At 44.9% G+C, this 13,099-nt stretch overlaps 2 protein-coding genes across 3 annotated transcripts; one reads left to right on the top strand and one right to left on the bottom strand.

The window, feature by feature from the left end:
• Positions 1-362: 362 nt before the first annotated feature.
• On the bottom strand, positions 363-7,462 carry fkbp9 (FKBP prolyl isomerase 9). 2 transcript variants are annotated; one of them, XR_014598693.1, is made up of 11 exons: positions 7,169-7,462; positions 6,056-6,201; positions 4,842-5,031; positions 4,605-4,750; positions 4,105-4,294; positions 3,407-3,552; positions 2,827-3,016; positions 2,307-2,452; positions 1,653-1,816; positions 820-1,553; positions 363-781 (listed from the first exon to the last, which is right to left on the bottom strand). XR_014598693.1 is itself a non-coding variant. In XM_084032370.1 (10 exons), the coding sequence occupies exons 1-10, from the start codon at positions 7,369-7,371 to the stop codon at positions 1,374-1,376; spliced, it is 1,701 nt and encodes a 566-aa protein (XP_083888496.1). In that variant the 5' UTR covers positions 7,372-7,462; the 3' UTR covers positions 363-1,373. The 2 variants fall into 2 exon arrangements, 1 of the variants encoding a protein (XP_083888496.1); XM_084032370.1 differs by having other exon boundaries at positions 363-1,553.
• Positions 7,463-8,267: 805 nt separating this feature from the next.
• crtap (cartilage associated protein) lies at positions 8,268-12,942 on the top strand. The gene is made up of 7 exons (XM_084031745.1): positions 8,268-8,912; positions 9,545-9,694; positions 11,086-11,257; positions 11,351-11,479; positions 11,557-11,702; positions 12,062-12,145; positions 12,554-12,942. Exons 1-7 carry the CDS (start codon positions 8,448-8,450, stop codon positions 12,629-12,631), a joined length of 1,224 nt encoding a protein of 407 aa, XP_083887871.1. The 5' UTR covers positions 8,268-8,447; the 3' UTR covers positions 12,632-12,942.
• Positions 12,943-13,099: the final 157 nt, after the last annotated feature.

Genomic DNA, 13,099 nt, shown 5'->3' with positions numbered 1-13,099 from the left:
CCCCTGCGATCACACCCCTCCATAATTCCTAGCTGCATTGATGGTCTGTGAAGAGGAGGTGTGTCTCCTTCAGGGACAAAAGACCGGGACAGGAAGGCACCAGGCCCAGGTGACACACCGATGATATGAGTCTGCATACAGATGGGAGGTGGAACAGCTGGCCCTGTGGTGCAGTCACAACAACCTGGAGCTGAACACGCTCAAAACTGTAGAGATGACTTCAGGAGGAACCCCCTCCCCATCACGGAGAGTGACAAAAAGCAAATTTAGTTGTGCTCCCATGTATTGCACAATGGCAATAAATTATCCTTAAATCCTTTCTAGAAGTATCAGTTCTAGTACAAAAGAACACAATAAAGGCATGTATTTAGGTCAGGTCATTTATTCAAATTAAACTTTGTGTTATCATCACCAAGCGTCACTATTCTTCTGAATGAAAAAGTAAAAAAAAAGTGACAATCACTTTTTTTCTTTCACTCTCGCAGACACACACACACACACACACACACACAAAAGTCTTAAAACTGCAACAAGGTGTTGACGTTTGGATGAAGAAAGAAAAGCAATGGAGAAATTAGGTGACCAAAAGTGATTGAATGGCTTCAAAGCCCCAACAACAGATTTGGGACCTTTCAGCGTTGTTTTGGATGATCTTAACAGCAGAAACACAGAAGGCATCCTGACATTTTAAAAGGGAAAACGGTGGAAGGTGTCAGCTGTAAACTATGTATATAAAATGTTATTCTAACTTAAGCTCTCACTAAAAAAAAACGATCACTCTCTTTTTTAATCAATAAATGAGTTGTAACTCTCAGAGACAAACTTAACTTCCCTCCATCATCACAGACAGTATATTACCGTGAGTGATGAGCAACTCATTGCTCCTGGAAGATAAATTCATGCACAACCAGAAAAATGTCAACAACGATAAAAGTCACAAAGGAGTGTTGAATGTAGAGACTGTGGAGCGAGGCCTTGGTTTGTTCACACGAGTGCTTTTATACCCTTCAAAATATAAAAAAAAGAAATCTCACATAAAACAAGACAAATGCTTGATGGAAGAGGAGGTAAAAAAAGGTATTCACTGTCATTACAGACCTCAAATGAGGTGTTTTCTTTTCAATAATCAGCTCTCAAAATAATCTCATTCCTATATCCTCCGTCTTTCTTCTCAGACTCGTTTGACTCTTGAAGGACAAGATGCCCTTTGAACATCATCTACATTTTCAGAATAAAAAAACACTTTCTCACTTTACATTTGTTTTCTTGGCACATACAGCCCCATCTATATCTGCTCTACCCCCCACATGTGTATTACAACCCCGCTGTCTGACCCTTCACCCCCCCCGATCTGGGATTTACACACAGTGCCGTCATAGCTCGTCATGCTGGGCGGCCTCGTCTGCTTTAAGTCTGAACTCCGCCTCTGTGATCTTCCCGTCTCCATCGCGGTCCTGGTTGGAGAACATGTTATCAATGATGCGATGAGGATCGAAGCCGGGGGCCAGTCGGCCTTTACCGTCGTTCACCTGCTGCAAGATGTAGTCGGTGAACTACGGACACAAAAGGAGAGTCGGAGAGGGCAAATTAAAGAGAGGTGGAAGGAAACGTCGTTACAGACATTATGATGCTGACATGATGATATCTCGTACCTCAGAGGGCTCCACCTCCGCGTTCTTGTCTTTGTCCATCTCAGTGAAGAGGTCGCTTGACACGTCCTCGTTCCAGATGAACATGTAGCCTTCAGGAAGTCCTTCCTCCATCTCCACCAGCTCGATGTCAAATATCAGCACAGCGCTCCCTGGAACTTCGTCGGCTTCACAGACACACACATATTAGTTACAGGTGAAGTGATGCAGCTCAGACTGCTGTTTGTCCTTTAAAGTGACAGTTCGCCTAAAAATCAGTGCTATTTATCAAGTTGTTTTGGTTTGGGTTGCCTCATTTCTAATGTCTGCCTTCTGTCTAATATAATGTGACTATATGTTACTTGGATTGTGGTTCTCAAAGCACCCAAAATACATCTGAACAATTCAATAGTGAACAGGTATGAGGAATAATGCATTTTTGATTTTTGTGATGAACTGTCACTTTCTCTATTAGGCATAATGAAATGTTAGCTTCACTAAAGAGCTTGATGTGTCTGGCCTGTTTTTTGTGAAAAATGACATTTTTCCGCTTATGAGGAGGACATTTTCACTTTCTTAGTTTAGCATAAAGCCTGGAAATGGGGAAACATGGGCTCATCGGTATCACCGTCTTATATTCTCCATTATTACTGCACGCGTGGTTGTTTTGCGACTTACTGACTCCCCTCTCTCCGTAGCCCAGGTGAGGAGGAATAACGAGGTGCCTTTTCTCCCCCACACACATGTCCTTCAGTCCGTCCTCCATCCCCGGGACGACCTGGTTGGCTCCCAGGACAATGTTGTATGTCTTTCCATAATTATACCTGAAGCAAATTGAGTCCAAATGAAACAGAGACAAACATCTGTATTTTTAGTCATTATTCTTCAGCAAGCACACATTTTAGTTCTTAAACTGTCCTTTGACACTTATGTTTTAGTCATTCCTGAGGTTTGCTGTGTGAGAATAAATGTATGAGGTGAAGATCTTCTTTCTTTTTCACAGTCAGGATGACAATGTGTGACTTTAATTGATTAAAGGGATATCATCAAGTGTTTCAGTGGGTTTGAAAAGGATAGTTTAAAGCTTCAAGGCATTCTTGAAAGATTAGCTTATCTCTCATATGTATGATTATTTTAATTTGTTTTATTTCATTTTGTTTTTATTCAAAACATTCTCATTTAAGGTCCCAGGACTCACGTGGAGTCGATGGAGGAGCCGTCCATCAGGGAGGCGTTGTAGTGATATTTGACAAAGTCGCCCTTCTTGGTTTGCTTCTCGCACTCTTCTGGTTTGTACGTGACGGTGACCTCAACGTTGTCTGACGGGTTGTGGAAGTCGATGATGTGAACATCAAACACCAGCACGGCTGAACCGGGGATCTTAGAGCCTGAGAGACACGGTAACAGAATCCCATTTTTAAAACCACAGACAAAGCAGTAGAAACACCATCAGAATCACCTTAAACGGCAAAGAAAGTATGTACACATATCCATCGATCCGTTATCTATAATAATAGCAATCATTTTATTTTAAGGGGAATAGCCACATATCAGAAGTGATCTCTTATAAAACAGATAGAATGCCAGACATATGAAGAGTATAGAGCAAAGCTTAGATTTGTATTATATATGTATTAATAGTGGTGCTATTAACCTATTAATACAAGTGGAGGTGTGGCATAACGGGATTATTGACACTATATGTGTATATATTTGTGTCTGGTTGTTTTGCCGTCAGTGTTTTTTGACTCAAGGGTATCCGAGCTTTACAAACAAACCTGTGCCCTCCTCTCCATAGCCGAGATGTGGAGGGATGATGACGGTGCGTCTCTCTCCGACACAGATCCCAATCAGACCCTCGTCCATGCCGACAATCACGTAGCCTTGACCCACATAGGTGTCATAGGTGTGATTACGAGAGTAGCTGCAGGAGAGGAAATATTAAGTATTGTAACACCAAAGAGGAAGAAATCACAGTCAGTCTAGGAGCCAAATATACGACTTCTACAGTTTGTTGACGCTTTAGAATATAAAAACGTATGAAGCGATCATGTGTGTGGCAGAAAGTCCCCATAGTGGCTTCCTTGTGTCTTGACATCTGTACAGAATGTGCAAAATTATTTCTTAACCATAACAAAAGAGGCTGTGAGGTCGAACCCACGATGCTGAGAAGGCTGTAATGATGAACAAAACTTTGTCATAACATCATAAAGTTCAACTTTGAAATTAAATACTTTTAATGACCACTACTTTAACAGTTTAATCTTGGATGTTATAAAACCGTTAAGAGGATGCAGCTCTATGTATTTAATATGAAACAGGAAATGTTTTCTTAAATTTCGATTCATCTTCAGTGGAGAGATGCTGCCACCCTGAGACCACTTGAGGAACAACAGATCTTAAACGTGAATTTCTGTAGGTTTACTATGAACTATCTGTGTGGGCAACATGATGGATTTTAAACGGTGATACACACCTGGAATCAAAAAATGTTCCGTCAAGGAGGCTGCCGTTGTAGTGGTAGCGCACAAAGTCTCCGGCGACCGACTTCCTCGTGCAGGACTCTGGCACAATCTGATTGGTCACTGTGATCCCATCCCTGGGGTTGTGGAGGTCCAGGAGTATGACATCAAACACCAGGGAAGCTTGTCCTGGGATGTCGCTACCTAGAAAGAGGAGAAGAAGAAGCTTAGCTTAGCACAAAGACTGGACACAGAGGGAAACAGCTAGCCAGTTCCTATGATTGCCGTTATTAGTCAATGTCTGGAAATAAACTATTCTCAATTAAGAAAAGAGAAAGTGTATTCAGCTGGAAAATTATGACAAAATCAGTCAAGACAATTGAGAAATCAAAGAAATCAAAGAAATGTAAAAAGTTGCAATTTTGCAAAGACCAATATACATTGTTTTTTTCACTCGCAGGAATGTCATCACACTCAAGATCCAAATAATAATAAAGGAATTTCTAACACTCACCGTCTCCATTCTCTCCATATCCAAGTGACGGTGGCATAGTGATGATGCGTCTCTCTCCGACACACATTCCCAGAAGGCCCTGATCCATACCAGCGATCAGCCACCCGATCCCGACGTATGTGTCATAGGTGCGCATGCGGGTGTGGCTACGGCGAAGGGTGGAGGAGAGGGGTTACATATACACGTGTGTGTGGGTGCATTACTGTGTGGATTAAGGGATTATTACACAGAACAAACCTGGAGTCAAAGAGCGTGCCGTCCAGCAGGGTGCCGTTGTAGTGATAACGCACGTAGTCAGACACCTCCACCTTTCTGGAGCAGGTGGAGGGCGTGTGGTAGGTGTTGCTCTGGACGCCGTCCTCAGGGTTCCAAATGTCGAGCAGCAGGACGTCAAAGTGGAGGATGGAGTCAGCAGGGATGATGTCACCTAACGAGGGGAGAAAGGCAACGAACATGAAAAGCTGTGACATCTGTGTGACTTTTGGGACGAGCGTTTAGAACCAATGAATCCATTAATCGGTTGACAGGAAAACAACTCTAGTACTATTTCGATTAACAGTTAATTATGCAAATATTTTGCTGGTTTTATATCATGAAATGTGATTAATTGCTGTTTTTTTTCCTTGTGATGTGCATGTTTGCTTTCTGATTTTCATAGAAAGCAATCATGAGGGGCAGATACAGTAATACGTGGCTAATCAGAAAACGTCCTCAAGCTATAGCCTCGTCCAGAACATCAGTGACTGATCAGTATGGCCACATGCCGACATTTATTGCCAGAGTCCCTGCCTGGTGAGCACTAGTAGCTCAGTAATCGTACAGGAGACACACAAAGGGTGAAGAAGGTGAAGCTAAGGAGTTGGGAGTGGGGGGAGGGGGGTGGGGGAGGGGTTTAAGTCTCTCTCTATTTTCTTCACTCTTTCTAATGTTCCCTCTCATGACACAGCCTCAGCTTTTACCTGTCCACACATGCCCACCCTCTCTCTCTCTCTCTCTCTCTCTCGCTCTCTCTCCAATTATCTAACTATTTATATAACAAACACACACACACACACACACACACACACACACACACACACACACACACACGCCAGTCTCTACATGTAAACTCTTGATGAAAGCAGCTCCCTCCGACCTGCTTCCTGGTTCGTGACGTCCCTATGACATCATTCAACATGGACGCTTTGGAGCAACCCACTTCCTCTCTGCTGCGGCTGACTCCACTACAACACAATCTGGTTCTCAGTCATTTCTGACCCTCACACTCCTGCCAACGTCTCACCAAATGCTCTGGTTGTCACGGGGAGCAGTGCCAGCTGTGTGCTCACTCATCTGTGTATTTATAATAACTGGCCAGTGTGTTTATTCTTCTGGGGAGTTATGTCCCGTCCTGCTTCATTCAGAGCAATCAAGCCGGGACGGGCCGGTGTGACAGGGCGTTTCAAACTCACCGTATCCCTTTTTGCCGTATGCGAGGTGAGGTGGGATCTTGACCAGGCTCCTCTCGTTGACACACATGCCCACCAGAGCTTTGTCCATCCCCGCGATCAGCTGCTTCTTGCCAACAAACACATTGTAGGTGGTGCCGCGGTCATAACTGGAACATAAACACATTGTTTTACATACCTGTGAGGACATGAGCGACAGCATTACATTCATTCTGTGCCCTGATGCAAATGTACTCAAACTAGTTCACTATCCTGCCCTGGTTAATGTTTTTTCCACCAGTGACCACATTAACATTTATTGTGGAAAAAAACTATTTGGGAGGAACAATTCATTTGTCATCTTGCTTTTACAACTTATTCAGAGAAGAAAAAAGACTCACTGAGGCAAACCCTTCACAAGACGTCACAGGTTCAGATTCATCCATAGGGACTCAAAGTGACTGAGTATTATAGTGTCTCTTACTAATTATACTTACAATTATACTTTGATTTCGTTATTAGAAGTTATTTATGGTGTGGTATATCATACAGGCATGGCCAGAATAAAATATGTAAGATTTGACTTAATTTAGAAATATGTGAACAAGGGGCCCCTCTACAAGACAAGGCCACAACATTAGGCAAGACTGCAAGCCCCGCCTACTTAAGTCGACCAAAGCCTTTAACTAATGTGCAATTAATAAAATGAGAGAAAAAACCCCACAAAGAAACAAGAGCGATCTTGGGGCAGTTGATCACTTTGCATGGTACACTGACGAGGTCCAGTGGAGTGCAGGTACCTTCAGTCGTCCTGGAAGCAGGTTCAACATATAGCCTAACTCGGGTTTTAATGAATCCAGTATAATCAAGTATGCTAAATGAATAATGTTAAAACTCTCCATCTGATCAAATGTGGGGCTTTAGTGAAACCCCTGTAGATGTGAAAGCTTTTGGAAACCTTGGCTTACGCATAGATGGATCCAGAGCTCAGCCTGCCTGCCTGCCTGCCTGCCTGCGTGGCTAACAGGGGCGACCCACTCCACGCGCACTTTTACGCATCGCGCACGCTGTTCGCGCCGTGCACACGCTCTGACTAAAAAGTGGGAATAAAACGCACTCTCCTGCGTGTATGCTCACCTCGAGTCGAACTTCTTGCCGTCCGGGAACATGCCGTTGTAGTGATACCTGACATAATCCCCGTCTTTGACTGCGCGCACACACTGCTCTGGCACGAAAGTTTTCTCAATGAAGATGTCGTCTAACGGCACCGGGGGAGCGTTGCAGGCGGCGAACGCCACCAGAACCGAGAGAAACAGCATGCCCTGCACGCACTGGATCATTTTTGCTGCCGACGAAGTCTCGATTCGACGATGGAGGTGACTGTGGGTCCCGGCCTGTGTGTTCTCCGTTACTTTGGTTCCCTCTGCTCCGACTTGGAGAGAAGTCCTGCCCGTAGTCCCAGCAGATGATCACGTGTCAAGTCGGATAAAGCGACACTACATCCGGTTAAATATTAACGCTATAACGCCGACTGGTTAACTGAATTTCACATATTGTGAATAAAGCACACGCATTAAGTGTTACAAAAATATATAATCGGACGTTTTCGCGAGAAACAAACAATTACAAACGAGGTTTGCGTAGCCAAGTGGTGCTTTTATTTTGAAATCGTACTCGACATTTCCTGTCACGCTCTGCGTCGTTCTGGCTCACTTGACTCGCTTCGGGATTGAATGAGGTCCTTTCGGGCACCACGTATTGCTCTTGCGCAGTGCAGCCTCAGATATGTGTCAACGTGGTAACGTAGGGGTCTCCACACAGCTGCAGCCCCCCCCCCCCCCCTCCCCCCTCCTCCCCCGGATCCACTTAAACCACTGTAATGATGCACACAACTGGACTCGACTGTAATTATTACAGTTACACAGTTATAACAATGGACGCCGAGACCGTTAGCTGGTGTTAAACCGTGATTTGTTGGGGTTCAGGCCTTTGGAGGGGGGCAGAGACGGAAGGAATGTCACTACGTGGCAGTGGGAGGGACACGCCCATCTCACCGGGGGTTTAATTAGTGACGGAGGGGGAACAAGTTTAAACTTTTAAAGAGCATTTTATTGAATAAAGTACATGAAGCTCGTAGTTAGCGCGTCTCTTATCCAGAAAGCACACGCGTTTCTCCCCCATGTTTAAGGTATAAGAAGCTCTCTGACAGAACAACAGCAGTGATTTACTTAGTTAGTAGGAGGAGCGGCTCCAAGCAGCCCCCACCCGCTGGAGCGGCCGTCCCAGCCCTGCGCCCCGGGGGTGGGGAGGCTTTGTCCGGATACGTGGTGGAACTCGAGGCGGTCCTACAGACCCCCACGCTCCCCCACTCCGGCGCTCATCCCAGGCCCCACCGTGAACCAAACTTGGAAAAAAGATGGCAGCCTCCACTACTCCTCCTCAACTCGTCTCGGCGCTCCTGGTCGCCTTCTTCGCCTCCGCGGTGCACTCGCAGTACGAGAAGTACAGCTTCAGGAGTTTCCCCCGACACGAGCTGATGCCGCTGGAGTCCGCGTACAAGTACGCGCTGGACCAGTACACCGGGGAGAAGTGGAAGGAGACGGTGGAGTACATGGAGGTGTCCCTGCGGCTCTACCGGCTGCTGCGGGACAGCGAGGCCTTCTGCAACCTCAACTGCAGCTCCGTCCGGCTGGACGACGAGCAGAAGTTCTCGGAGTTCGCGGAGCTGCGGGCGTTCGGCAACGTGATGAAGAGGGCGCAGTGCCTGAAGCGCTGCAAGCAGGGGCTGCCCGCCTTCAGGCAGACGATGCCCAGCCGGGACACCATCGACGAGTTCGAGAAGAGGGAGCCGTACAAGTACTTGCAGTTCGCCTACTTCAAAGTAAGCACGTTGGACACAGTGGTGGCGTCATCAGCGGGGCTGAGGGGTTCCGCACGGACTTGTATGGGGGTTACATGCACTTTTACCTTTATGATGACAATGAATGTGATGGCATTTTTTTTAACGTCACTGACTATTTTTCCCCCTGAAACGTTCTGACGTCACTTACGTGCCACGGATGCACAGGTCTGTTTAGGGTCTGTTCTGTAAGGGGGAGGTCCTGCACTTTTTACCTTTTTTCTGGGTGCTTGTGTTTTCTTGTGCTTCCTATTCAGAAAAAAACAACACTTAACGTCACATTTACTCATAACATCTGCAATTGAACTGGTTTAGATTTAGGATTAAGAGTCCAGGGTTGGAATTGTGACTTTCAGGCTTATGTTATGATGCTTTTGGTCTAATTTGCACATACTGTATGTACAGTGATGTGACAAGTTAAAAGAAAAAAGCTTTACTTTAAATAAGTTGATTGCACCTCATAATTGACACAAACATTCATTTATAATTATGTGAAATATAGTCCTAAATGTGTTTATTCCGATATGATTTAATGGTGATTTATAAGTTGAACTTATGTTATTTTCTCAGTGAACAAGCACAACAAAGTGTATTTTTTGTGTTATTTCTTCCAGTCTGACAACCTGGCAAAGGCGGTGTCTGCTGCCCACACGTTCCTGCTGAAACACCCGGATGATGAGATGATGCAGCGGAACATGGCTTACTACAAGAGTCTGCCTGGAGCCGACGAACACCTCAAAGACCTGGAGACCAAATCCTATGAGGTAGGCACACACACACACACACAAACACACACACACGCACACACACAGACACACACACACACGAAAGTCTGCGTTCATGTAAGAGTCACACCCATACGGCTTTGTAAGTCCACACAAACCATTCTATTATTGGATGTGGGTGCTGTAGCCTGTGGTGAATGCTGTCCACATCATAGGGAGATTCGTTAATAGACACAAATGCCTCCCAAAATGGGACCTGGGAACCTTCAGTGGTCCTTAACAGTCCTTGATAGTGGCCCCAGCAGGACTTGTTACAGTTGTTGAGTATGAAATGAATCCCTCCTTAGGTTTTGCCTAAAATCAACATGTATCCTTTCAATGTATGCAGGAAAAGATTAAAGTCACACGAAATATGTTATGAGTTCAAGTAACTGTTCCTGCACTGCAGCACGTAAAAGATGAATTAAAGTAACATTACAAAATAGAAACAGAAACGGACACGGATCCACGTAGAACCAATGTTGTCCAGAATATGTGAGAAAGCAGGAAAGCAGCGGAAATCCTCAAACCGCTGCCTCAGCAACACCACGATTCAGAAACGATCTGGTGTTGGGTCGTGACAAGAGCAAGTTTATGGCAATTAGTGGCCACAAACGTGTGAAACTTCTTTCAAGAGCTATTTGCAAGCGTAACCTGGGGACCGGAGAAAGTGGAGCAACATCGTCACTACGCCAAACAGCACACCTTCACCTACAAGAAAGGCAAGCCTAGCACAAGCAGGACACTTTTTCTGTAGTTGCACATTAAAATGGGAACATAATGCACTTCCGGCTCCCTCAAAGTCAGTGGGTTTTTCAGAAATAAGCTCTGTGGTTTGATGGTCACATCAAATCAAGAATTTACAAATATAACATCGCAACAATCTTGATAAGACGTAAGTCAAACCTTTAACGTTTGAAAATGAAGGCTTCATAGGCTGTACTTTACAAACTGTCACAGGTCGTAACAGGCAGAATGGATATTGGCCTGCAGCTAGAAAAGCGTTGGATCCTCATATTTAGCCTCAGGCTCAGATCGATCAGACGGTGGAGAAGAGGCATAAAGACGTCAGCATGCATCTTTTAAAAAAAGAAATATAAAAACCATAGAGATTTTATATATCAGACAGTTAATTCTGTGTGATCTCAGAGAACGAGAACTGGTGGGATGTAGAAGAAGAAACCTGCGGGGGGATATGAGGAGTATCAAGGTTAGATACTAGTTCTTTAACCGAGGTAACATCAAATCAATCTTTTCAGCTTCAGTGACAAGACTGTCATGTAAGGAAATCTAAATATTGTCATGCTTTTTCTTCTGCTATTCACCATTGATGATGACATCGAATGTTTTAGATTCAGAAGAACGTTATTTTGCTATCGCGTGTGTTGCAGACACTGTTTGTGCGTGCAGTACGGGCGTATAACGGAGAGAACTTCCGTACGTCGGTGTCCGACATGGAGCTGTGTCTGCGGGATTTCTTCAAGGTCTACGACGAGTGTCTGGCGGCGTCCGAAGGCCCAAGGGACGTCAAAGACTTCAAAGACTTCTACCCTTCCATCGCTGGTCAGTTCGTCTGTTCCCCCTGTTCATCCATCACTGCGTTTCTCTTTTTGTTTCCGTCTCCTCGGCTTATCATTTTGAATCTCTCCTCTGCAGATCACTACATCGAGGTGCTCGACAGGAAAGTGAAGTGTGAAAGTGACCTGACGCCCATCGTCGGGGGTTTTGTGGTCGAGAATTTCGTGGCCACCATGTACCACTACCTGCAGTTCGCCTATTACAAACGTGAGTGGCACGTTGTCTCCTCGGCCTCCTCAGTTTAATAAAGGAGGTGACGTTTTTGTCATTTGTTGTGTTTTCAGTGAATGACCTGAAGAACGCGGTCCCATGTGCAGCCAGCTATGTGCTGTTTGACCCCAACGATGAAGTGATGAAGAACAACGTGGCCTATTACCAGTACCACAAAAGCCAGTGGGAACTGACAGAGGAGGACTTCCTCCCCAGAACAGTGAGACATATTAATGACTGCAAGTCTTCAGCACCGGGTTTCTCCTAAATGTAGATTAAACAAACAAGATGCAACATGCTTATTAGTGAGCTTTCGGGTGGTGACGGGCAGATTGTGTCACCTTTGGATGGAGACAGGCTAGCTGTTTCCGGTCTTAATGCTAAGCTAAGCTAATTTAGTTAAGTTAAAGAGTCACTTAGTCAACTGGATGAGAAGATCGACGCCACTCTCATGTCTGCAAAGCGAATAATAAGCCAACAAAATACTTGAGTTTGGGTCGGCCCCCTGTGTTCCTCTGTGTCTTTGGTTAGCCGTAACACACACTTGACCTGCCCTGCTCCTGCGTCTGTGCCCTACAGGAGGCACTGCGGTACTACAATCAGACCACCATGCAGCTTCAGATGCTGGACTTCTCCAGACAGCGACTGGTGAGCGACGATGAGGTGCGTGTTTGCATATTTCTATGTGTTAGTGCATCACAGGACGCTTCTGTCCAGGAGGAAGTTATAGATTATCCTTTAAAAAGAATAAACCTGCATGATTCCCATGAAATCAGTTAGAGTGTGGATTAGGCTCTGTTGTTGTGTAATTAATGGGGGGGGGGGTCTGGATTCCTCAATCTGGTCACATGACACCCTGCAGTACAATGTGGTCCCTGTGTTTATCAGGCTGCAATATGGCAGACGGCCATCTGGTGGTAGCATGACTCTGGCATTTCTTAAAATGATCATGATGCAGCACAAACGGACATAAATCAGGGTTGCATGCTGTATGTGTTAAACAATAAACACCATTCGGTTCTCTGATCTGTTTTTTTTTCTCCGTGTGTGTGTGTGTGTGTGTCTCTGCAGGGGGACGTAATCGAGTTTATAGATGAGTTCCTAGACGATGATGAATTGCCCAAATTGGAAACTCCACCAAAAGACTGAAACCCATCATGAAACACCACAAACGCCCCCCCAGTTTGTATTTATTGCGTTTTGCAAGAGGCTCTGATTGGTCACTTTGTTTTTTACCTGCAGATCCACATCCTGAATATTTTTTTAATATCCTATGTCATTCACTAAACATCCAGTTCAGTGGTGTGGACGGTTGCTAAATGATTTGAGACAATGAGGATAAAAGAGATAGACATATTTTTACTCTGTTTTATGGATCCATTCCTCCACTGTGAATCATGTATGTTGTCCGTCAAAAAGGGTCATTTTACAATGACATAGTAATAAAACTTGCCAAATGCGGTTTTCCGAGTAATAACTACAGTGTTGTTTTGATAGTACAGTTGCTGGTGTTGGGAAGCTGGTTGTGAATAACGCACCCTTAGCCCAGGGGCTGCAAATACATCTGCCAGTAATAATTCAACTTATTATTGTGCGGTGTATGAAATGTCAGAAAAT

Source organism: Eutrigla gurnardus (assembly GCF_963514095.1).
Source record: "Eutrigla gurnardus genome assembly, chromosome: 17".
NCBI classification, from domain to species: Eukaryota; Metazoa; Chordata; class Actinopteri; order Perciformes; family Triglidae; genus Eutrigla; species Eutrigla gurnardus.
This window is presented reverse-complemented; position numbering and strand designations above follow the sequence as displayed.

What these genes read in the sequence shown, in the direction of transcription:
- fkbp9 (XM_084032370.1), bottom strand. Translation starts at nt 7,371, where the DNA reads ATGATCCAGTGCGTGCAGGGCATGCTGTTTCTCTCGGTTCTGGTGGCG. An exon ending in ATATGGAGAGAATGGAGACG is followed by an intron (nt 4,295 to 4,604) that starts GTGAGTGTTAGA and finishes TCCTCTTTCTAG; the next exon opens with GTAGCGACATCCCAGGACAA. An exon ending in CTACGGAGAGAGGGGAGTCA is followed by an intron (nt 1,817 to 2,306) that starts GTAAGTCGCAAA and finishes GTGTCTGTGAAG; the next exon opens with CCGACGAAGTTCCAGGGAGC.
- crtap (XM_084031745.1), top strand. Translation starts at nt 8,448, where the DNA reads ATGGCAGCCTCCACTACTCCTCCTCAACTCGTCTCGGCGCTCCTGGTC. An exon ending in TGCAGTTCGCCTACTTCAAA is followed by an intron (nt 8,913 to 9,544) that starts GTAAGCACGTTG and finishes TATTTCTTCCAG; the next exon opens with TCTGACAACCTGGCAAAGGC. An exon ending in TGGAGACCAAATCCTATGAG is followed by an intron (nt 9,695 to 11,085) that starts GTAGGCACACAC and finishes CGTGTGTTGCAG; the next exon opens with ACACTGTTTGTGCGTGCAGT.